This window comes from Armigeres subalbatus, chromosome 1 (genome assembly GCF_024139115.2).
Source record: "Armigeres subalbatus isolate Guangzhou_Male chromosome 1, GZ_Asu_2, whole genome shotgun sequence".
Taxonomy (NCBI): Eukaryota; Metazoa; Arthropoda; class Insecta; order Diptera; family Culicidae; genus Armigeres; species Armigeres subalbatus.
In genome coordinates this window covers 219,637,959-219,664,695 of record NC_085139.1, presented here as the reverse complement: position 1 = coordinate 219,664,695, position 26,737 = coordinate 219,637,959, and the positions used below count along the sequence as shown (strand labels likewise).

Below are 26,737 nucleotides of genomic sequence, written 5' to 3'. Positions count from 1 at the left end.
TATTTTCAAAGTCCTTTTTAGCTACTTTCGTGCCGTTTTCTACAACATATTTTTGTTTACTGGCAATTTTTGGTTATTAGGTAACAAAACTCTGAGAATGAAACTTAAACTGAATTCTGATTAGATGCTGATTAGATTTTTATATTTAATCAGCTTCATTTTCTGATGTTATTTCACAATTGTTGCTCAGGATTCTAGCTTCATGTCCTTTCTACAACATGATACTGTAGGGATTGAGAGGGGTATGAGTAAATATATTGACTAAATAAAAGGGCATATAGTCATGAGCACTAGATGCGAGAGGTGACAGTTCAACGAAGTGAGCATTCAGTTTTGTGATTATTGCGCGGGAAGCAGTTGTGCTTCGGATCTATATAGCCTGCTGGAGACTGCTGATTCGGATGCAGCTGTCTCCTAAGGACACGACAATGGCCAAGTCGGTAAGTTATGATCAGTGGCGCTACCGAAATTATACGCTCGGTCGCAAGTGGAGAAAAAATCGGAATCGCGAGTGCTTGTTTTGTTTGGAAAAAAAGTACACGGTAACGCAATAATAATGAAATTTCGTTTGTGACAATTATGACACTGGAAAAAATGTGTTTGCAAAAATAGAATGTGTGACACCATAAAAAATATTTTTCTTAAAAAGGTAAATTTCTCATTCGAGACAACCAGAAATTTTATTTGATTATATATTATTTGTATATCGCATGGAAGATATTTATGTGTGCGCTGATAAACAAAGTGGATTAAATCTATATAGATTTCAAAGTGTGGATTATTAGTAGTGTGAACTAGACAATAATTTTCCGAAAGGTAATCCCTGATAGGGTAAACAATCATTCCCCCGAGAGGGTATTCCTGATAGGGTAAACAATCATTCCCCTGAGAGGGTACACAATAACTCCCCCGAGAGGGTAAACAATCATTCCCCCGAGAGGGTATCCCTGATAGGGTAAGCAATAATTCCCCCGAGAGGGTATACCTGATAGGGTAAACAATCATTCCCCTGAGAGGGTACCAATGTATGAATATGTAAGCAAATAGTTGCGTAGAATATTGTTGATGATTTGTTTTTGATTTAGATGCAAGATTGATGTTCTAGATCCTAGTAGATTCTATCCGTCACTGCATTCCGAGATCAGTGGTTGATTTGAGTTCAGTGTTAGAAAATGTAAACAAAGAGTAAGAACATGTAAGCAAAGACTGGCGTAGAATATTGTTAATAATTTGTTTCTGATTTTGATGCAAGATTGATGTTCTAAAGCCTGGTAAGTTATATCCATGACAGCATTTCGAGATCTATGCTTGACTTGAGTTCAGCGTTAGAAAATGTAAACAAAGAGAGAAACATGCAAGCAAAGAGTTACGTAGAATATTTTTGATGATTTATTTTTGATTTTGATGCAAGATTGATGTTCTAGAGCCTGGTAAGTTCTATCCATGATTGCATTCCGAGATCAGTGGTTGATTTGCGTTCAGTGTTAGAAAATGTAAACAAAGAGAGAAACATGTAAGCAATGAGTAACGTAGAATATTGTTGATGATTTATTTTTGATTTTAATGCAAGATTGATGTTCTAGAGACTGGTAAGTTCTATCCATGACTGCATTCCGAGATCAGTGGATGATTTGAGTTCAGTGTTACAAAATGTAAACAAAGAGAGAAACATGTAAGCAATGAGTTACGTAGAATATTGTTGGCGATTTGTTTCTGATTTTGATGCAAGATTGATGTTCTAGAGCCTGGTAAGTTCTATCCATGACTGCATTCCGAGATCAGTGGTTGATTTGAGTTTAGTGTTAGAAAATGTAAACAAAGAGAGAAACATGTAAGCAATGAGTAACGTAGAATATTGTTGATGATTTATTTTTGATTTTAATGCAAGATTGGTGTTCTAGAGGCTGGTAAGTTCTATCCATGACTGCATTCCGAGATCAGTGGTTGACTTGAGTTCAGTGTTAGAAAATCTAAACAAAGAGACAAACATATAAGCAATGAGTTACGTAGAATATTGTTGACGATTTGTTTCTGATTTTGATGCAAGATTGATATTCTAGAGACTGGTAGGTTCTATCCATGACTGCATTCCGAGATCAGTATTTGATTTGAGTTCAGTGTTAGAAAATGTAAACAAAGAGAGAAACATGTAAGCAATGAGTTGCGTAGACTATTGTTGATGATTTGTTTCTGATTTTGATGCAAGGTTGATATTATTTGTGATGTTATAGAGCCTCGTAAGTTCTATCCATAACTGCATTCCGAGATCAGTGGTTGACTTCAGTTCAGTGTTAGAAAATGGAAACAAAGAGTGAGAACATGATAGTAAATAGTTCCGTAGAATGTTTTTGATGATTTATTTCTGATTTTGATGCAAGAATGATGTTATAGAGCCTGGTAAGTTCTATCCATGACTGCATTCCGAGATCAGTGGTTGACTTGAGTTCAGTGTTAGAAAATGTAAACAAAGAGTGAGAACATGAAAATAAATAGTTCCGTAAAATGATTTATTTCTGATTTTGATGAAAGAATGATGTTATAGAGCCTCGTAAGTTCTATCCATCACTGCATTCCGAGATCAGTGGTTGACTTGAGTTCAGTGTTAGAAAATGTAAACAAAGAGAGAAACATGTGAGCAATGAGTTACGTAGAATATTGTTAATGATTTATTTTTGATTTTGAGATCAAAATAATAATAATAAAATTGTAAAATAATAGAGCAGGAGGAAGATGTAGGGATTGAGAGGGGTATGAGTAAATATATTGAGTAAATAAGAGGGCATATAGTCATGAGCACTAGATGCGAGAGGTGACAGTTCAACGAAGTTAGCATTCAGTTTTGTGATGTATTTCGCGGGAAGCAGTTGTGCTTCGGAGCTGCTGCGGATCGAGCAGCAGCTAGAGACGGCTGATTCGGATGCAGCTGTCTCCTAAGGGCACGACAGATACTTACATATGTAGGATAAAAGTGTTGGAATAAGAAAACAAAATCAAAAATTTTAAGGTGCTTTTTTGTTGCTTATTGAATCGTATTTAATTGAAAATAGCATCAAGAATGATGAAAAGTTTTATGAAATCACAACACAATGAAACAAAAAAGATTTTTTTTGCTTTTTGTCAAATTAATCTTAACGTCTACAAAGAAATGTTCAACCGGGATACACCCCGGGACAAAAATCATTAGGGCAACATAACTGATGAACCCATTACATTTTTTATACTTCGCACTAGTCATGAAAATTGTGCCTATTCTGCGTCTCGTATGGTTTTAGAATTGTCAATTTCGTCACGTCTCACGTAAGACGGCCGTGTAATTTAAATGGAAGGTATCGCCAATTGTCACTTTATTCGAAACGTTTTACCTCATACGAGACGCAGAATACGCACAAAAATTGAAGATAAGGGAGCACTCTTACAATGAAATTTAATCGGAGTTAAAGCTACCATTGGCTCTACCCCTAGCAGCACACATATTCCACATCGGTTACTGAAACTCATATATGACAGGATTCAGTCACATTCAAGTTACTGCAACCATTTTCGTCTGACTTGTGCTGCTCGGGACAGTTCCGTGGGGTATCGAAATCCGTACACCTAAGCACTTTATTATATGTAAAGGTCTCTAGAAAATACGAATATTTTGGAAATGTTTCACTTTTACGCAATGAAAACTACCAAAAACATGATAAAATAACGAAATAAATCAACACTTGCTGAATCGAAATCCGTCTACTGTGGACAGATTTCGAATCAAAGGATCAAAGTCCGTACAGTTGTTTTTTGACTTAATATTTAAATTAAAGCACACCAATTGCCCCGTAATGCTGGGTAGACACCTTTGCGTGGTGTGTTACGGTGTAAGATCTACCACGGTCATATTGTCAGCTACAGGCAAATCCTGACCCAACGAATACCTTCTCCAATATCCAACTCCGTGGTACTTATGAGGGTGTCGCTGAGTCGGGGGCCTCTCGTTAAGTAAGTATTACATCAACATTTCCTTCCCCTCCCAAGTTACGGTGAAGATGGGCGTGGCCAGGAGTAGTAATCCTCATGCTTTTGTGATTTTTATCCTAGATTGAAATCATGGACCACACCCACCTTGATTTCTGATAGCACTCTGGATAAGGATTTCAAAAAAAAAACATGAGTATCACTAGTGTCCAATCTACGAAGTACACCGTAACTATGCTATGCTATGCTGCTATGCTAATATTTAAATTAAAGCACACCAATTGACTAGACTACCACTTTAAATAGATCAATACACACTTTAACAAGAGATTCGTTTAATTTATATTCCGCTGAGTTTACTTTATTCAAACACAAGCACTTTTGGAACAATCAAGGTAAACACGCGAAAAATGGCGCCCGAAAGTCCGTGTTTGCAGGGTGACGATTTGTTTTAGATTTTTGTTATTTTAATTTCAAGGCCTACTTTCCATTTCCATGGCCAACTTTCTCACTGACAAGCATATAAATAGGATAAGAAAAATTATTTAAAAAATAATTACCATAAAACAAAAAAGAAAGTTACAATTTCCATGCTTCTTGGATTTAATTAATTCTTATAGCAGATTTATAATATCAATCACCATAGTTAGTTGCTCGGTTTTATCACGTTTTATTGTTGCTCTTATTGGTATCAATAAACCTCTAATAAATAAACTGAAAAGGATTGTATGACATTTGCCAGAAAACCATTTGCCAGAATAGACCATTTGCCAGAATGTAATTTGCCAGAATGCACCATTCCCCAGAAATAGTAAAACTGGAAATTCCGATTATTATTGGTGGCTAAAGAATAAAAAAAGAATTATATAAAAAAGGCAATTTCGCATAACAAGGATTTGGCATTATTTACTAATGAAGGGATTTTGGTATAATTAATTTTCATAAAAGGGATTATTTAAGATATTAGATAATTGTCAGAAAGATGGATTTTTATCAAAAAAAATCCTTCCAATTTGTCTAATACAAAACAAACTGTTAACGAATGGATATCATATTTCTTCGCCACATTTCAGACGCAGACTTCATTTCAAAAATTGATTCATATCTACAATTATATAATATCACTTTAAGTCATACTAGACAGTTATTTGCTTTCATTGAAGAAGTTAAGTCTAGGCAAAATGTTTACTTCTAAGGAAGGAATCATATTCACAATTGCCATATTCAAATACGGGCACGAGCAAACACCTACTTTTAAAGAAGGAATAACATCTACCCTTGCCTTAATCGGAGCAAGCGCCTTCTTAAAAAAATGGATCATATCCACCACTACAATAAACCCGGCAAAAGCCTACTTTTAAAGAAGGGTTCACAGCCACCACTGCCTTAATCCTGGCAAGCGCTTGCTTTTAAAGAAGGGATCACATTCACCATTGCTTCAATCCGTGTAAGCGCTTACTTTGAAAAAAGGAATTACATACACCATTGCCTTAATCCGGAAAAGCGCCTTCTTTTGAGGAAGGGATCATATCCATCATCCGGGCAAGCGCTTACTTTTTAAGGAGGAATTACATCCACCATTGCCTAAATCCGGAAAAGCGGGAGAAGGGATCATATCCATTGCTGCTTTAATCCTGTCAAACGCCTATTTTTAAATAAGGTATCACATTCACCATTGCCTTAATTCGAGCAAGCGCTTACATTTAAAGAAGGAATTACATCCACCATTGGCAAAAAAGGATTAACTCCGCCATTGATTACAGAAGGAATTACATTCACCATTGCCTTAATCCGGAAAAGCGCCTTCTTTTTAAGAAGGGATCATACCCACCCTTGGTTTAATCCTGACATAGTCTATTTTTAAAGAAGGGATAACATCCATCATTGCCCTTATCCGGGCAATCGCCTACTTTTAAAAAAAGGAATTACATCCACCATTGCATTTATCCGAGCTAGTACCTGCTTTTAAAGAAGGAGTCACATCCACCATTGCCTTGATCCGGTCAAGCGGCTATACCCGGCTAATGTATGCTTTCTTCGAAAGAATTACGTCTTTTCAATTCTATTAACGACCAAGCGGTGTTAAATTCCTTACTAGAAAACAACTAAAAAAAACATTAAGAAAAAATATGAAAAATGTCCCTTATGCTAAATGACCCTCCCCTTTGACGCTGTTCACTGTTATGCCAAAAGTTCTTGACGTTATGAATTATTGCGTATATTGGCCAAACGCGTGCATGGAAAATATGAGATGACCAATTCTGGGGAAAGGTGCATTCTGGCGAATAACTTTCTGGGGAATGGTCCATTCTGGCAAATTGATTCTAGCAGAAAGCCGTCTGGCAAATGACTTTCTGGCGAATGTCATACAACCACTGAAAAGGCTTCAAATGTCAAACGCGTATTGACCTTATGAGCAGCTCTACGGTTGTGATGAAGACCGTAATAAATCCTATTTGCAAAACTCGAACAAATCCACATTTTCTGGTCGTAATATGGTCAAATGAATAACTCCAATAAGAATATTTGCATTGCAAAAAGTTTATAACGGTGTTTGATAAGAACAACATTTTTATGATAGCCATATTGAAAACGGAGAAGCACTTTCATATCAATAAAAATTTTCACTAAAAATTATGATTAGACGATGTTTTTACGGAGAAGAGTCATTTAGCCGAAACCCATCCGGCCGAAAGCCATTTGGCCGAATGCCACTAGGCCGAAAGTTGTTTGGCCGAATTACCATTTGACCGAACAGACCATTAGGCCGAAAGGGTCGTTTGGCCGAAAGAGTCGTTTGACCGAGAGGTCATTAGACCGAAATGGTCATTTGGCCGAAAGGGTCATTTGGCCGAATAGGTCATTTGAAAAGTGAGAAATTGGGAGTAAGAAGAGAGACGTTTCAATTCTCAATCCTCATTTCTCACTTCTCACTTTAGAAAATGAGGAACGCGAAATGAGTAGTAAGACGTCTCACTACCCACTTCGCACTTCTCACTTTTTACAATTAAAAGTGAGAAATGAGGAGTGAGAGGTGAGACATGACAGTGAGACAGTGAGACAGGTGAGACAAATGACCCTTTCGGCCAAATGACGCTTTCTGCCAAACGACCCTTTCGGCCAAGCAACTCTTTCGGCCAAATGACAGTTTCGCCTAAACGATTCTTTTCGCCATATGACTCTTTCGGCTAAATGACCCTTTCGGCCAAATGACCCTTTCGGCCATATGACCCGTTCGACCAAATAACCCTAATGGTGTGTTCGGCCTAGTGGCATTCGGTCAAATGGGTTTCGGCCGAATGCGTTTCGGCCAAACGACCCTTCCCCCTCTTGAAATTCGATATGGTCACAGGTATTTCAAATTTGAATGGTAAGCTGGAAATATGCGACGTTTGTGTTTTCGGTAAGCGATGCCGTGAACCATTCAACGGCACCAGAGCTCGCACTCTCCGTCTTTTGGAAAGAATTCATTCTGATGTTTGCAGTCCTATCATTCCTGTAGCCTGGGATGGTTCGCGGTATTTCGTCTCATTTGTAGATGATTTTACGCATTTTTTACCTCCGACAAAAATGCATAATGGCGGATATGTTACAATTTTAAACAAAACTTATCGATAAAGTTTTGATAATTGTATATTTTTTATATTTCAAAATTTTGTCTTATACATAATATGCATGGAGATGATTAGTAACTCAAAGACTATTTAATCCTACATTGGAAGCATCCTTCTACGATTCTCGAAAGCCTCCTTCAGGGAGCATCGGAGGACTCCTTTCAAGAGGCCCGGAAGGCTCTTTTCAAGAACCCGGGAAGCCTCCTTTTAAGAGGCCCGGAAGCCCTCTTCCAGAGGCCGAGACGCCTCCTTTCCAGAGGACAGGAAGCCTCCTTTCCAGAGGTCAGAAGCATCCTTTCAAGAGGTCCGGAAGCATCCTTCCAAAAACCGGAAGCCTCCTTTCAATAGGCCCAGAAGCCTCCTTTCAAGAGACCCAGAAGCCTCCTTTCAAGAGACTCGGAAGCCCTTTTTCAAGATACCCGGAAGCTTCCTTTCAAGAGGCCAGGAAGTCTCCTTTCAAAAGGCTCGGAAGCCTCCTTTCAAGTGGCCCGGAAGTCTCCTTTCAAGAGGCCCGGAAGCCTCTTTTCAAGAGACCCGGAAGCCTCCTTTACAGAGGCCAGGAAACCTCCTTTTAAGAGACCCGGAAGCCTCCTTTCAAGAGGCTTGGAAGCCTCCTTTCAAGAGGCCCGGAAGCCTCCTTTCAAGAGGCCCGGAAGCCTCCTTTCAAGAGGCCCAGAAGCCTCCTTTCAAGAGACCCGGAAGCTTCCTTTCAAGTGTCCCGGAAGCCTTCTTTCTAGAGGCCAGGAAGCATTCTTTCAAGAGGCCCGGAAGCATCCTTCCAAGAGACCCGGAAGCCTCCTTTCAATAGGCCCAGAAGCCTCCTTTCAGTAAACCCAGAAGCCTTCTTTCAAGAGACCGGGAAGCCTCCGTTCAAGAGGCCCGGAAGCTTCCTTTCAAGATGCCCGGAAGCCTCCTTTCAATAGGGCGAGAAGCCTCCTTTCAAGAGACCCATAAGCCTCCTTTCAAGAGACCCGGAAGCCTCCCTTCCAGAGGCCAGGAAGCATTCTTTCAAGAGGCCCGGAAGCATCCTCCAAGAGATCCGGAAGCCTCCCTTCAATAGGCCCAGAAGCCTCCTTTCAGTAGACCCAGAAGCCTTCTTTCAAGAGACCGGGAAGCCTCCGTTCAAAAGGCCCGGAACCTCCCTTTCAAGAGGCCCGGAAGTCTCCTTTCAATAGGGCGAGAAGCCTCCTTTCAAGAGACCCAGAAGCCTCCTTTCAGTAGACCCAGAAGCCTTCTTTCAAGTGAACCGGAAGCCTTTTTTCAAGATGCTCGGAAGCCTCCTTTCCAGAGGCCAGGAAGCATCCTTTCAAGTGGCCCGGAAACATCCTTTCAAGAGACCCGAAAGCCTCCTTTTAAGAGGCTCGGAATTCTTCTTTGTAGAGGCTTGGAACCTTACGTTCAAGAGGCTTAGAGACCTCTTTTCAAGTGGTCAAGCCGCCTTTCAAGAGGCTCGGAAGCTTATCTTCAAGAGCTCGGGATGATGAAAATTTCAGCCAACTTTATGGAGAGCCTTATATACCGTTAGTTTTCAGTTTCATTTTTCATATATCTTATGAGTTACACTTATTTTCATTTACTGTAAAAACGTGGTTACCTCAATTAATGCAGAAGGGGTACCTCTCAAGAAAATGGTTGATAACCGCTGGATTATGGCAACGATTCGGACCGTCCTGTCAGTAGCTGTTCAACGTAAGATGCATATTCAACAACTAGATGTCAAGACCGCATTTCTGTACGGTGATCTTGAAGAAACAGTTTATCTGGCTGTTCCGGATGGCGTGAGAGCAGCGTCAAACTTGGTGTGCAAGCTCAGAAAATCGCTTTACGGATTGAAGCAAAGCCCTCGATGCTGAAATAACAAGCTCAATGAAACCCGACTCGAATAGATTTACACGCTCAAAACATGATTACTGTCTGTATACCAAGTCAAACAATCACAGCAACGTTTACCTAATAACATATGTCGATGGCGTTTTAATTTTTGGAGATGAAATCAAATTCTGTGCAAGAAGCTAAGGAGATTGATACTGTTCAAGAAATTTCAAATGACTGATTGTGGTGATGTGGACTGCTTCCTGGAAATAAAGATCCGATATGATAAAGCCAAAGGAAGACTGTATCTTTCGCATGAAACTGGTATCAATCGCATTCCAGTCAAGTTCGGACTGCGAGATTGTAAAAGGTGTGTTCGACAACTAAGTCATACAGGGGGCTACTGGAAAATTTTAGCCATTTTCGCAAAGCAATGGTGGAAATTAGCAAGTCCAGACACCGAATTTCGGATAGCAAGAAATCGTCCAAATTGTCCGATGAAGAATTCATTCGGACCAAATTTGAACCATTTGATTCACATGACATTGTACGTTACACAGAAACATACTTGGCGAAGAAACATTAACAAATCGACCCCTTGAAAAAGCCCCTAAATGGACTGAAACGTCGGGAAAAGATTAAAAACATACTTTTCAATTCCCTCCAAGACTGCGAAGCCATAAATAAGCAAAGCATTGCGTAACATTTTTCATTGAAATTAGATTCCCAACATTTACCCTCGATGTCTTCCTTCCTAAAGACCAGTGGCGTAGCCAGAAATTTGGTCGGGGGGGGAGGGTTTTCTGAACATTTTTTTTCCACTAAAAAAAATTTCTTCTAAAAATTTCGTCTCTTGGGGGGGGGTTCATGTCCAAACACCCCCCTCCCCCCGTGGCTACGCCACTGCTAAAGACACTTAATCTTCCATGACTTGCCGTAGGAATCTATCCGATAATTTTCTCAGGAAACTCCACTACGAACACATATTTCCGTGGAAATTCCTAAGAATTTCTTCTTCTCCTCCCAACATTATAGGGATTCGCGGATTACCTGCAGAAATTCAAAGGCTCTTAGAGATATTCGGGAGACTCCTAAAAAGTTCGCTTCCGATCATAAGCTAGGTGACATTCATAATAGTTTCAGGAGTTGAATTTCGGTAGGATTTAAAGCAGTTCTCGGACGAATTCGGGAGGCATTCCTGCAGCATTTGCAATTTTTCCAAAGTCATTGAACAAAGTCAACAACAACAACAACAGTAAATCAAGACTGCAGCTTTTATTTTATTTGAACAGCTGTTTGTTTCGCGCAAACAGTTAAGGTCAACTGAAATTGTGTGGCGTACGTTGACGGTGATTGCAGAAATACAGCCGCTGCTGCAGCAATATGACTTTATGGCAGTGTGATAAAAATAATACGACAAGCTGATGATAATGAAGAGAAATTTGCATTTTCATTTGAGCCGTTCCTTGGCGTGATTGGCTGAGTTTAGTTATTATTACGTTGATAGATACGAAATTTATGCGTAATTAGAATAAACTGCAATATAGCAAGGTCTGGAAAAAATGTATAATTGCATGTTTTTAATTTCGGTATTTGAGCGTGCCTTAATTGATTGAAGCTACGGTGAAGATAATAAAGAAGTCTTAGATACTGTAACTGGGATGTCCAAACTTGAAATACTACAATAAGAGATCGGCGAAGACGCCATCTTGTTTCCAATCGAACCATCAAAAGCGGTTCCAACTCAACTTGTTTACATTTTGCATCCATAAGAAGCAAGCAAAATGTGCAATTGATGCCAGTATTATTTTCACGATTTCATGCATTTTCATACGTTGCCATTTCAACAGTTTTTCACTCCGCCAGTCTCAGTCAGGATAGGGTGTTCCAAACTTATTATTAGGATTTAGTAAACGTAAGGCAAGGCTTCTTTTCCGGTAATGGTATCATACTTAGAGAAGAGAAAATTACAGAGAAATAAGGAGTAGAAAATGTGCGACCCTGAAGTTACCTGAGCTTCTGTGTATCTTGGAGAAACGGTTTGAATTAAAACACTTGGGTGTTATATAACTTTTTTTTAGCATGATAAGAAAATTAGAAACCGACCAACTACTAGCTTTGCCGTAGTTACAACTAATGCTAATCATGTAATCAAAATTATCGCCATCTGTTCCGTACGAGTTAATTAGGTTGCAGCACAAGAGGTGTTCCACTACGCGACTAAATAAAACTCGAAAACATGCGGCGCGCCTCTTTTTAGCGTGTGTTTCAAATGCGAGGAATCGGCACAATCAGTCGTGGCTTGTTGATCGCAGAAAATTCCTCCAATTGCTTCCTAACATGGCCTGTGCCGGCTGGAAATCTGATTATATGATCGCATGAACCCGCGTGCAGTCACGTGGTTCGATCGAATATGTCTGTTTCTTTCCTCCGAGTCGATCGAAACACCAACACACTTTGTTTTGATGTGGCGTCCGTCGGTTGGCCCACATATTTTACTCCTGATTCTCCAGCCCATTGCAGTGCATTATTGTTTGGGTTATTTGCCACCCTCGTATCGTATTCGCGCACGGTTCTAATGCCTCTTACAATGGCAATTATGGCTCATTATCGAAGATCGTCTGCCAGTCAGAGGCATTCCTCGAATGAAAACAATTTCTGCAAAGCCATTTGTTCGAAATCGATTGGATGTTATGCAATAACAGCGCCGGAAACGATCATTGTGGTGGGCAAAGAATAACGATTACTAGAGCAAAAAGTTGATCAAGAAAAGTGTTAGGCCGGTGAACTCGTAAAATTTCATATTATACCAAACAGCTTCTCCTCATGGTATTCTTCCAAAATTGTCATGAATTTGTTTTTAGATTTTCCATTTTAATTTATTACTTTACACCAGAATTTGTGTCAAGTTCTTGTGTCCTGCGTTGGGAAAAGTACAGTAAAACCCGAATATTTATATTTTATCCAGTAAAATGTCATGTACTGAACAAACCAAGAAAGCTTCCTAAAAAACGGACGACGACATTTTGACATTTTAACTGCTACGTGAGAGTCTCGTGCGGGCCGTGCCGTCAGCATTTGCTTGAACAGTCAAAAACTATCTAATTTGGCTCGTGCTGTATTTTTTTTCGCATCATATGAAAATTGTAAATAAATTTAAACCTCTGCACGTAACGAAAATTTATCAGCGGTGGGCGTCACGCCGTTGGGAATCGGCGGCTGCGTCGCAGTGGCGTGGGTTGTCGTGAGCTTATTTCAAGCAATAGAAATTTTCCAAAATTATTCCATAAATTGCTCCGGAATTTCTGCCAGGAATTCTTCTGAAAGTTCCTCCAGGAATTCCTTCGGAAGTTCCTCCAGGAATACCTCCGAGAGTTTGCCGGAAATTGCTCCAGTAAATCCTCCGAAAGTTCCTTCAGGAATTTCTCCGGAAGTTCATCCAGTAATTCCTTCAGAAGTTTCTCCAGAAATCTCATGCTTTGGAACTTCGGTAATTATGCGTGTTATACGTCGGATCCTAGGCAGATCATGCCGAGGTGGTGTTGGCCTGGCTGGCACTTGAAAATGTTGTTCGAAGTGATCGAACCAGCGTTTCAGCTGGTCAGTTGGGTCGGTCAATAACTGATCATTCGCGTCTTCCACAGGCATCGTTGCATTCATCTTCGCCCCGCCTAAGCGTCGTGAGATATCGTAGAGGAGGCGAATGTCCCCGGTTGCGGCAGCTCTCTCCCCTTCGTCGGCCAGAGAGTCTGTCCACGCTCGTCCGACAGGAGCTAGATATGTAAATCTAGACTTAACAGTAAAAAAACCATAGGCGTGATAACGAAAATTCGGCGGCATGGTCAATTCTCATACGGCGGCGCGCCGATTCAGAGGCGGCGGAGTGAGAAAATCGCACAAGTCTAAATACTTCATTTAAAAAAAAGAATATCTTGTCGATGGCTATTGATAGACACTTCCGGAAGCGGAGACGTTCGGATCCATAGATGTCTTCAACTCCTTTTTTTCTCGCTCGACGCCCTACACAAAATAATCATAAGGATTGATATCCGGACTGCTAGAGTGCTAAATTTCCTTCTTCCAAAACTCTGGAACATTTTTAGGAAGCCATTTCTGTGTTTTCTTGGCATTATGAGCAGCTGCTTCGTCTTTTTCGAAGATTGAATGAAGGTCAGCAGCAGCCTTCTTCGTTCATGGGACAACGGCATCCTGCAGAATCTTCAAGTACATATCGGTTGTTACCTTCAGCCCTTGGTCAAAGAAATACGGAGGCATTGCATCCCCTTGGCTGGAGACTATGCCTAAAACCAACACATAGGCCGGAAACTTGATTGGCATAACAATAGGAACCTGATAACGATCATCTGATGCGCAAAATAATTCATTTACGGACAATCCTCACGGAATCCTAAACTACCTCGTTAACATTTTGCTTGTTTTTGCTGGTTTTATAAAAGTCATAAAGAGAGAAGAGGAGTTTTTAAGATTTTTATAAAACTAAAAATGCTACTTGGGTAAATGCACGTGTTTTCAAAGGCACAGCACTCATTTTTGTCATTTTTATTATTTCAGCTTTGCTGCGTCGCTCTTGTGCGTGGCTTCCGTTTTGAATGGAGTGCCCTTGAAAACATGAGTGCTTTTAGTTTTGGATTCCGTGATGACAACCAGTGAGCGACTCCGAGCCAAGCGTTCACTTGAATGAGCCGACTCATTTGAACGGCTTGTTGACTCATTTTAATGTAGTTCGGACGTAGGACTACGTCTGTCTTTTCTATATTGGGGTACACTTTGCGATTGTGAAAATATCTCAGCCGTATTTCGATGGATTTCTATTTTTTTGGATCATTCGATCAAGGAGAAGTCAACGCTGATTATCTGAAAATACTGATTTTTTTAAACTATTTATTGTCGATATTTGGTAAAAAAAGGTAAACCAAAATCATAGAACTTGCAAGTTTGGATCTAATCCTCTTTTCGACCAAAATTTCACGCAAAGCGGCCGCAGCGGAGCGGACACAGCAGCACGAAGGCGCTGGTAGCATGTTCCACCATCGCATTGTTCATGCCGGTTCCTGCAGGTCATTCAACCTCAACGGACCATCATTCTACATGAAAAAAGAGTTGATTATAAAAATGGCGTCTGTAGCGATGCTGAAAATATATTCCAAATGACGTCTTAGCGAAAAGTCATCGAGTGGCCGTCGGATAATAACAGCACGAAATGTTAGTTAGTTATTTGAAAGGCGCATTGGGGGGAGATAATTGGTTCTACTCAGGACTAGAGGTGTACGCCGGTCCGATATTCGTCGGCGGCGGCGTTTGTCAGAATTTTGGTCGGCGTCGGCGGCGTTTTCGGCGTCACGCCGAAAGCCATTTTAGCCGGCGGCGGCGGCGTGAATCGGCGTGGCGATTTTTTCATTACGTTTCTTTTTTTTGCATTTTTTCGGGATATTTTCAAGACATTAAAGGAAGGATCTTTTGAATTTCGCATGAAAAATCTAATGAACTTCTCCAGAAAATTCTATAAGTTTTTCCAAAATTTGGAAATTATTTTCGGATTTTCCACGGGAACTACTTTGAAGTTTCGAGAAATCTTTGGAATTACCAAGAGAAGCTCTTTGAAATAAGATTGTTTGTAATATCAGCAGAAAATTCCTCGCAATTTACATGAGAAACTTCAGAATTTTTACAAAAAATTGCTCTTAACTTCTACAGGAAAATTTTCGGAAATTCACGGAAAGTTTCTGTTGAGGATTCTTCGAATTTTGTATTCATAATTGCAGGAGAGTGTGGCTGGTAGAATGGTTGTTTTAACGTTGACTTTCTCAGTCTAGAATAATTAAGACGGCTAGTTTGGCATGGCCAACGATAAAACAAAAAAATCTTATGAATTTCCGCGGGAGGCTCTAAGGAGTTTTCAAGGAAAATTCTCTGGAACTTTCACGAAAAGTTCTCCGTATGTTTAACGGAAACTTCTTTAGAATTTTCGCGGAGGATTGTTCAAAATGTAGATTTCAATAAAAAAAATCTTTGGATTTCACCGGAAAATTGTTCGAAATTATTGGATTTCTAAGGAAAATGCTTTCTACAGTAGACGTTCGATAACTGAAAGTCATTTAACTGCAATGCTTTCAACTGCAATTCGATAGTTACATCAGTTTTGCAGCTATCGAACACCTGAACTTCAAAACGATGTCTAAGTCGATTATTTGCATTGCGCTGCACAATCAGGTGCACTTATATTACATCTGACGTCGTCTGACATTTTTCGACAGTCGCAGCGAATGGCATTCGATTACTGAAACGAAAACATGTTGTAGTTATTGAACGACTAGTGTATTGTCCAGAAGATATTCTTGGGAAATTCTATTTGGCGAAAGCGACATACGGCCAAACTGATAAATTGGCCGAAAAAGTCGTTTGCCCTAATTGGTCGAAATGGTCGGTTGACAGAATGGGTCATTTGGCCGAAAATGTCGTTTGGGCCAACAGGTCATACGGCCAATTATCAATAACTGAACGGGGAATTTGCAGTTGTTGATCAGTGTTCAATGAATACCCATCATACTTAACAAAGAGCAATCAAACTTTTTTTTCCTGAAGAAGACACCGATGTCGAAACGTTGGACAAAATTTTTAAATTTGTTCTAATAAATCAGATTGCATAGCCGAAAATCTCAAAAATGAACGGGTAATTCAGTCAAAAATATCAATCCGTTTGGCCTAATGACATTTATTTTGAAAAGGCTTTTTTATCAAACGACCGTTGAACGAAATTTCGTAACCTCTACTTTTCAAGTCAATTAATCTAGCCAATTCCCATTAGGCCGAACTGAACGTTTATCCGAAACTGTTATCAGGTCGAAAATGCTTTGACCAAAAATGTACTTTGACCGAAAGCGATATACAGCCAAAATGGACATTCAGCCGAACTGTTAATTTGGCCGAAAAAATCGTTTAACCGAATAGATCATTTAACCGAAAATGCCGTTTGGTAGGAATGGTCATTTGGCCCGAAAATGTCTTTTCTGCAAAACAACCCTCCCGGCCATACGGAATTTCCTGTCAAATATCCCATTCGGCTGATCGTCTTTTTGGGAAAATGATCTATTGAGCCGAACGACACTTTTCAAAGAAGGTTGCAGAAAGGACATTTTTTGTCCAAACGGCATTTTCTACCAAATGACAATTCTTACCAAACGGCATTTTTGGTCAAACGACTTTTTCAGCCGAACGGCATTTTCAGCCAAATGACCTGCTAGGGCAAACAACTTTTTACAAGTTTTGCTTTCAGCCAAACTACATTTTCGGTCAAACCAGTTTTGACCTGATAACAGTTTCCGTTAAACGTTCAGTTTTGCTATATGGTACTTGGCTGGATGTATTTTGGCCTAAGGGTCAGTATCGACTTAAAAATAGAGAGGCTACGGAATTTTAATCAATGGTCAATTGACAAAAAGTCTATTTCGCCAAACGAGTGGCCATTTTTGACCATACTACCTATTCAGTCCGAGGTTCAGTCATTGATATTTGGTCGTATGACTCGTTGGACCAAACGTCATTTTCGGCCAAATGGGCAATTCTGTTAAAAAACCATTTCGGCTATACGGCAGTTTTGACCAACGATCGTTTCGACCTGCTAGGGCATACGGCTCTTTCGGCCAAATTACCAGTTCGGCCGTCTGTCGCTTTCGGTCAATGGAATTTCCCAAGAATTTCTTATCGAAAATAAAAAGAATTTTCTGAAGAAATCCAAAAAAATCCGAGTTCCCGTTGTTTTAAACTACCGTCTAGTGACAAACTTCTCCCTGCGAAAAATGACTCCTATAAAGGATAAAAAAAACTAGTCGTCTTGAATAATCTAGATTGACAAACTCAGAGTTAAAGCGTTCCTTTTACCAGTTACAATTTTCTGTGTAAATTTCAAAGAATACTCAACAGAAACTCAAAAAGAACTTTCCGTAGATATTCCGAATATTTTCCTGTACATGGAAGTTTTAGAATACCCATTAAATGAGATAAATTCACCCATTTTTTTAAAGGGTGCTGAGATGTCATAAAATGGGTATTTTTTCATAAACAAAAAGAGTATTTTTCCCCCATGGCCAACATCTCACGTCAGGAATGGTACGACGAGCGGAAAAGAAAACATCACGATTTACCTCAATGGGATCCCGTTTCCCGATCCGACAGTGCCAATGGAAGCAAGAAGCGCAGTGCCAACAAAATTTGATTCCAGATCACACCAGAATGGCCACATCTCATCGTCGAAGGATGGTCACAATTGGGGTTCCAAGTGTGGGGCATCATCCCGTTGAAGGTTGCAAGAGGACATCAGAAGAAACAGCTACGACGCGATGGGGATTAAAGCCAACGAACCGGATGGATTTGAGGAAGTGCTAGCTCTTCCTTCCAAGTTGAGAACTTGAATTTGTTAAGGAAAAGGGTTTTTTATATGTTGCTACCCGAAATTACGATTTTAATAAAAATCTAGACCAACATTTAAAAAGGGCGTAACAGCCAAAATTTAATCAAAATATAATTAAAATTATTATATATAGCAATATATGTGGACGAAGAATCAGAAGGAATAAATTTTAGCTGTTACGCCTTTTTCAAATGTTGATCTAGAAATAAACATTTTCATGCGTTTTTAAATTATTGAACAAGTTATCTTATGTCTATTTAATTTAATTCATTCTAACCTTAATCTTTCCATTTTGATAGAACGAGGAATTTTTACCCATTGTTACAGAATAGTCACGGGTGAAAAAAAAAATCATTTTTTGAAGTTTAGAGCACGTACTCATTAATGGGTAAACGTGATTTACCCAAATCTGACCGAATGTCCATTTCGGCCAAAGAGCATATTCGACTATTAAGCTATTCGGGCAACCGATTTTTTCAGCCAAAGGAACTATTCGACCAAATGACACTCTTGGCCAAATAACATTTTTTGATTTTAACATCAAATTGATACATAATTTGTTTTCAAATATGAATTACAGTGGTCGTTCGCTAATTGGGGCACGACCTCACCCCAACTAGCGAATGCCGTTCGCTAATTGGGGCGTTTTGACAAGCGTCAATGTTGTTTACTTTTTGCATTGAACAAAGGAAAATTTTACGCGCCACAAAATATCGATCCCGCCAAACACGGAAACAAAACGTCAACTCGTTTTTGACATCACATTCTGACGTTTAGCTGTTTTTTAATTGGGTTTCGCCCCAATTAGCGACCCCCCAACTAAAAAGCGCCCCAACTAGAAAAACCCCAATTAGCGAACGTTCACTGTATCATGATTGATTACATATTTTGATCTCATTTTGCTGTAGATCACCAAGGCTGTGAACCAATCCACCGATTTGTTTAACTTTTAGTTAAAAATTGACAGTTCAATGGTTATTTCTCCGTGGTTAAAAATAAATCTGCTACGGAGCATGGTTAGAACCGACAGTTCGAAAAAATTGGCGAAAATCCATTTTGTTTCAAATACCCAGCTCATTCGACACTTTTTAATATGTGCCCCGGTAATTCGACACTTGAAGAAATTAAAAATGCTGGAGCACGTGCTCAGCTGTCACATTTCGCTCGACCGAACCAACACCTTCCCATCGGGCGCGAAACGCACTACAGTCGGGATTCGCTGGTTGGGATTTTAATACTTGGGTCACTTTTTAGTTGGGCCTCCGCTGGTTGGGTCATGGCCCAACTAAAAAGCAACCGTACGTCAAAATTCAATGTAAACACGGAAAACGGGATTGGACGTCACTGGACATCATTTGTGATGTTCAAGTCGAAATACACGTGTTCAAATGGCTGTCAGTTGGCCCAAATAAAACCGAATTCGTTAGTTGGGTCGAGGTCGTGGCCCAACCAGCGAATCGCGACTGTACAACACAATGGTCCAATGCACCGAGTTCATCATTGACATTTGAGTGGTGCCCTGTTTACTAAGAATGAATACTTTTTCATTCATCGAGTTCATTCAAGTGTTTATTTTTAGTAAACAGCGCATCGCTCAAACGTCATTGTGTTCATTCGGTGCATTGGATCATGGGAAGAATCAAAACAAAAAAAGCAAATAGAGTTGCAAAACACGAAACGAACAAGTGTAGGGTAGCCAGTTTGTCAAATTAAAACGATACCCCGATCGCTCGACACCAATCACTACCAACCTGTTATAACTCAAATGGGTCGGCTTCGGGGTAAAATTTTAACCTCGTTGGGAAATAACCATTAAACTGTCAAATTTTAACTAAAAGTTAAACGAATCGGTGGAATGGTTCACAGCCTGAATTGAATGATATGACATCGAACTGTGTACTTATTTTGTTATCGGAAACCAATATCAAAATTAGTTTTCAATTTGCTTTCATCGACAGCAGGAATAGTTTTTTATTTGATGTCACAGTAAGATTTTTCTGCTATACGTTTTGTTATTTTAACCGTTAAATAAAAGATATCAAATTGAGTAAACAACACCTCTACTCAGGACCAGCATTTTCTGGAAAGAAAGGGTTTGAATTCGCGAAGTCGAAGCAAATTCTGCTCTTCCCTCCTATGGGAAATCCCATTGCTATCTATCAGAGTTTGAGTGAAACATGGCCGCCATCTCCTCCTCTCTGTTGCTCTACTGTAAAAACCCATAAAGAACTGTCATTGTTTGTGTGAAGAATTTTTCTTCGACTTCGCGAATGCAAAAATGGACTATTTCGGTGGCATCGGTGTTTGGCGTGGTAGCTTGGTTGCTGTTAGTGATTCCATTCATTCAAATAAATTTATTGCATCATTTCCCTTCAAAGTGCGGCAATTTTCTAGCGGCGCCAAACGATTAATTTTGCACTTTGAATAAAATCTTGGATCTCGGATCAACCTTCCTTTGCGTAAAATAATGGTCCTGTAAAGAACTTTTTAATCCATAACAGCAACAAAACATACCCAAAATCTTGTGAGGAAATTCTATTTGGCAGCTACTGACGGCATCCATTCGAACAAACTTGTTGCATCATCTCCCTCCGACGCGAGCTTGTGATTTGGCTAAATACAGGAACACCGTCCAAGATCAGAGGTCGTACATACTGAACACTTAACACCTAGCATTAGACAACGGACAGGACGCATAACACCCAGTGGACCAGTGGAGATTTTTTTCAGTTTTCTCCTTACCTGGGCGGGAATCGAACCCACACTTCATAGCACATGCGATTAGACAATTGACGTCGCTAACCGCACGGTCACGAAGCCCAAGTTTTGCACTTTGAAGAAAATTTATCTCGGATTAACCTTCTTTTGTATAAAAGGATGGACTAACAGAAACAAAACTAAAGAATCTTGCCAGAAAATTTTACTTTCAGCCGACGACAGCCTAATCGATAAAGACGCGAAGCTTCCTTTGGAACTTTTGTCGATCAGGGTCATCGGCCGTCCGGAATCGGGGTTTCTTTCGATGCTCTGATTGTTGTCTAATTAAGCCTGTCCACGTTAAATTTTGGACACCGATTTTTAAACCGATTTTTAAAACAATTTATTTACACAGATACGTCTCTCCGGTAATGGTTTAGCTTACGTTAAAATTGATGAAGTGACTGTGGTGATTATAGTAGACATTTAATATATTATGAATTGTATCATTTAGTTAAAGAGAATGATTATTAAAATAAATGAGTTTATTGAATTGAATCATTTCTTGAATAATGTATTTTTGGAACCACCCTATAGAACTCTTCATGACATCACAATTCCGTGCCTTCATTATGCGAGGACTTACAGGATGTAATTGTGTATGTGTGAACCATATGCGTTTCCAAACAGATGTGAGATCATCATGTAGTAGAATGTGTGCAGAAAATCATGAATGTATATATGGTAAGTGGACCAAATGAATGATACGTGTATGCTTGTGTGAGTGCGGTTTTGAGATAGCGATGCGTCGTTGGTAGAGATGTCGTAAATTAATCGATTACTTCGATTAATCGATTAATCGTTGTAATAATCGATTAATTTTGAATCGATCATTACCTAACGATTAATCGATTCAATAATCGAGAGAGATCAAGAGTAATCGATTTGCTACTAATCGATTAATCAGGATTTTACGACATCATAAGGATGTCGCAAATTAATTGATTACTTCGATTAATCGATTAATCGTTGTAATAATAGATTAATTTTGAATCGATTATTATCCAACGAACAATCGATTCAATAATCGACAGGAATCGAGAGTAATCGATTAGTTACTAATCGATTAATCGGGATTTTACGACATCTCTACGTTGGATGATGGATCTGAAAATGTTGGTCTTCAGTTGATTGACGAGTTTTGAGGTGAGCGCACTTCGTGTTTTACAAGGATGATCGTTTCATCCGATTGCGGTCTTTAAAAAAAAGAAAAAAATCTCGCGTGATTTTTGAAGACGTCGTAAGTCCAAATGAGAGACTCTCTTTCATTACGCTCTCTTTTGCCAATATCTAGGCTAGTTTAAAATTTGTTGCAATATTTTCACCTCAGCACACTAGACAAAGCTATTTTCTTCAGATAGGTGCTGGAAAATCCAATGTGAATGTTAGTATGGCTTTGTAATAATCGAAAGAGAAAGTAAACAAAGAGAGCCTCTCTTTTGGACTTACGACGTTTTCAAAAATCACGCGAGAAATGCTTGAAATACGACAGTGACGAAAAATCGATTAAGCATTATCGAACAGTCCGAAATCTAACGTGGACAGGCTTTAGTGCCATTATGTTGTAGATGCCGGAACGGGCGTATCCGGCGTCCACAAAGTGCCACACGATGTCCGCTTTCGACGCGGCGGGGTGCCGTTCTTTGAACGCGCACACTTCTGAACGGAGTTGCTTCACTGTTTTTGCCATCACGGTTAGAGTTCGACTGATAGAGCTGTCAAATTTTGTTTGCGGACTCATGGGTTACTATGATACTATGATTGATGTTGCATGGGTAGTTTCGTCAGTGCGGGTGAAAGTAAACCCATGAAAAATCGTCAATTTTTGTCCATTTTTTTAAATGCAAACGTTAGCAGCTCTCGGTTTGGTTCACGGTCAATCGCACCAGCCAGAATCTCGTCGATTACGATGAAGAACAGTAACGATGATAGAATACATTCTTGCCTTGCCTCTTGCGTCTCTGGGCGCCCACATGTTATCGTGATTGAGATGGTCGAAAGCTTTTTCATAGTCGATCGATTCCAAGTAATGGGACTCTTGGAATTCGTTGACCTGCTCCAGAATGAATCCAGGCTAGGATAACTTTGCATAGAACTTTTAAAACGGTACATAGCAACATAATGCCTCGCCAATTATCGCATACAGTCAGGTCACCTTTTTGAGAACCTTCACTACACACTAAATTTTTCTTCCAAGAGCTCGGCAAAGTTAGCACCATTAGGTAAGTCAGTAAATTTCAGAACTGTACTTTGGTTTATTACTGATTTTCGGCAAAATATGTAATTTGGTTTATTACTGATTTTCGGCAAAATATTTACCATATCTCAGCAACTGAAACGTCACTTTTACTAAGATCTCGGCAAAAATCATGTTTGCTGAAACTTGGCGGTGCCCACCTTGGGAAAATGAACAAAAAATGCTGAGATCTCAGCCAAAAAATTAAGTGTGTAAGATACCCTGCATCCAGTCGACCGGAAATGTTGCGGTGTCCCAGATATTGCGATATAACGTCAATACAAATCCTTTAAATTGACAACAAAATAAAAGAAAAGAGGTTCTACATGTGTTGAGACAATTCCTATTCATTGGGGCCTCCCTTAGCCTAGCAGTAAAATGTGAATGATCAGCAAGATCATGCTGACAGTGGCTGGGGTTGACTACCGATCTGTCGAATTGCCTATTTTTCGGTAGCATGCAAAAATATGCTTATAATACATGTAAAAGCACGCAAAAATGGCAACCTCGCCATTTCTAACTGTCGAAGTGCTTAATTAATACGAAGTGGCAAGGTGACTATGTCTTAGTGGGGAATATAATTCCCATTCACGTTCCCCTATAAAATGGGAAATAATTCACCTAGTGACCCTCGCTGGCATTTGTTCTTGAACGAAACCTGAATCCTGCTGAAATATAAACCACTTAATAAGTCAAACAAATCCCACATCTCGTTACAGCTCCCCCGGAATGCGAGCAGGGCCAGATCAGCTGCGGCCAGTACGTGTTCAACAAGACGTACTGCATACCACCGCACTACAAGTGCGACATGACCGTCGACTGCGTGGACGGCACGGACGAGTCCGACTGCAGTAAGTATTTCTGTGTTTGTGATTAAATCATCACCTTCGCTTTTATCATCATACTTTACGAAACGCTGTAATGAGGGAGTGGACTTTCATTTGCACAAAATCCGTTATAAAAGAAGAGGTAGTACCGAATATTCAGGTAGGTGCTTTGGAAACGCGGCGGATGCCAATCAACTTAAAATGAAGTAAAGTCGCAAATACCTGACTTACCTTATTAATTTAGTTAGATGATCTCCGCTTTGGAAATCACAACAGCACTAGAATCTCCGCTGCTGTGAATATCGATTTTAGAAGCTAGAACGAGAATGGCGACGATCATTGATCATCAACCTGATCGCTGATCGGAGCCAGCATAGCGAAGATGCTGTCCCGCTGTTGATTGCAAACTCGTGACCGGTTCTGACATGCTGCGCAGCGCAATCGTTAGCAGTTTTCTGCTATTGCTTACTACAGCAAGTCTGCGTTAACTGCGGACCGAGGCATCAAGGGGTCCATTACCACAATAGCGTTCATATTAGCCATCGTTGTTTTGTTTTCCGCTTTGCATCACCACTGGGTGCCTCTCAGCAAGTCTGCAGCAGCAGCAGCGGCAGCATTTCTATCGTCTGAATACGAATGTGACTCCCACAGCCTTAGAAGGAGTGATCAGAATAATTCATTTTCCAATTCGCTCAGCTTGTCTTACCGGTAGCGGCGACGGTGGTGACTGGTGATGGTGGTAGATGCAGCCCCATTCTAAGATTCCGAGTGGACCGGCCGGGCGTTCGGTGCTGCACCGGAGTACCAGGGGAGAAGGTTCAGTTTATTCTTTTTGCCAAAGGTGCGCTGAGCTCAGCGCACTTCAAGGTGATCCTCTTTCCACGAGAACCGCTCCTCGCGTTCAATCGCAGCGCGCTGGCGCTGCTGTTGGCTGCTGGGAATTTAGCACCTCCACATGATGGCATGGGGCTTCGGCTTGCATAAGTGTTTTGTGTTTGTTATGTGTTGTGTTGTGTCTCTGGCTTCGTAATGTTGTTATATGTTTGGGAAAGGTAATGTGGTATGTAAGTAGTGTGTGGTGTGGGGAGACCTCTGTTTCAGTGCTAAATAATCCACGGCAGCGCTTGTTTGTGTATATCGGCGGCATATTTGACTCGTTTGGCGGCCGGCATTTTTTTGCTGCCTTACAGTGGTTAAACTGTGATGACCACAGTAGTGACCGATTTTTGACCATTTTACCGTATTTTGTGTTTGTTGTGTAATAATTTGAAATACATTTAGATGTTGAGGCCTAAATTATATCACTCTGAAAATCTGGACTATCGAAAATTAGAACTTGTTAATTAGTACGCACAAAATAGAATGATCAATATTTACTGTTTATTTTTCTGCTTCAATGATATTTTGCGTCTGGGAAACTCAACCCGTGAAGTTATTCCCAAAACCAGTTGAATATTGACAGCAAAAACTTGTAAATTATGTTGTGCTTTGATGCTTTTGATTTATATTCAATTGGAAACGGGTTTGAAGCATTGTTTTTGTCTGCTTAAAATGTAAATCTTGCCTTTTAGCTCCATGGATCTACCGTAATACGAAGACAAATTCATCTCAAAGTAATCGCTTGCCCTTGAATGCTTCCGATTTGCTCATGGACAGAATAATTCATTCATTCATTTCATTTATTTAGTTAACATCTAAACAGATAACACTGAATCAACAATTTGACGCCACAATGCACGGTTCGAGGCCGCATCTCTCCATCCTCGGATACGCCCCACGCTCGCCAAGTCGTTCTGCACCTGGTCTGCCCATCTCGCTCGCTGCGCTCCACGCCGTCTCGTACCTGCCGGATCGGAAGCGAACACCATCTTTGCAGGGTTGCTGTCCGGCATTCCGGACAGAATAATTAGCGGTCGCATTTACTTGATGTAATAAGAATCAGAAAGACCGATAGTTGATTAGTTTTATACGGATATAAAATCAGAAATAAGCTGGAAGGGCAGCAGGGACTATGTCCAAGGGCTTGACGACCCCTCCCCATGGCCACTGCGAGTTAGGGGGCCTGTCTAGGATGTGGTGGGGTTTGACAGTGGGCTCTGTTAAACCTCTACAAAAAGCTGCATGTGTCCATAAGCAGGCCCTATCAAACCCAGTCAACACATGAACGTATATGGTGTCGTGTAGGATGCTGAAGTGCATTCGATAGAGATACTTTTCCACACAACATGTATGTATATCGTCTCCAATTTAGCATCTTGTATTGCACCATGTGCGATTTTATGTAGACTGGGAAGCGACCGTGTGCCGCTCAAAGCGCACAAGCCCAACACGAGTGCCAACCGGCACATCAGGATTAATACCAGTGAGATCCTGATTACGGTATACTGGTCAAGGCAAGTGCCACACACACGCGCGAAAGTAATGCAAAATAAACGACATGTAAAATGAACGTAAATTTACATTCTTACTTATTGTCAAATAGAGATAAAATAAGGGTTGCTGAATAACATTAGCTTTCCGATTACTATCAATTATTTTCAATCCCGTTTCTTTTTACTTTTTTACGTTAATGAAAATGATAACGCGGGCGCCTAATCCGAAATTAAATGAACAATCGCTCACTTTGAGCGATTGATTGTTTATTCTCGCGAAGAATGAACAATTGAACAAATTAAGGAAATGCTAATACTGCTGTGTAGAAGTTTCATAGGTCACATCACTTTTCATTGTGAATCCCGATCTATGTTACTGATTACCCCACCCAACTAACACTACTTCCTTCCCGTGGTAAATGTGGAGATGCAGAGGTATTCTCGGTCTCTAGTAGCAACAATTACCACACACTCACATTCCCTCCCTTTCCCAACTGACTGTAAGGACTTGGCCGGCGCCGTTATTGATCAATATTTGCGAGCTGCTGAAACGTGCACTTCGAGAATAGTTGGTAAATCCCAACCACTATTTACTTGGATCGTAGTGCAATTTGCACCAGTTCTGATCAATCACGGAGTAGCAACCATTGATATGTACAGTCAGTCTAAGCTAAGCTAAGCTAAGCTAAGATATAAAATCAGAAATAAGCTGGTGACTGTATTTATTATTTGATTCA

At 40.2% G+C, this 26,737-nt stretch overlaps 1 protein-coding gene across 1 annotated transcript in view; it reads left to right on the top strand.

The window, feature by feature from the left end:
• Positions 1-24,612, top strand: part of LOC134207007 (low-density lipoprotein receptor-like) — a 275,204-nt gene extending 250,592 nt beyond the window's left edge. The window contains exons 4-5 of the mRNA XM_062682747.1: positions 23,521-23,652; positions 24,341-24,612. Of these exons, the coding sequence (XP_062538731.1) occupies positions 23,521-23,652; positions 24,341-24,612 (404 nt within the window). The remainder of the gene's footprint in view (positions 1-23,520; positions 23,653-24,340) is intronic.
• Positions 24,613-26,737: the final 2,125 nt, after the last annotated feature.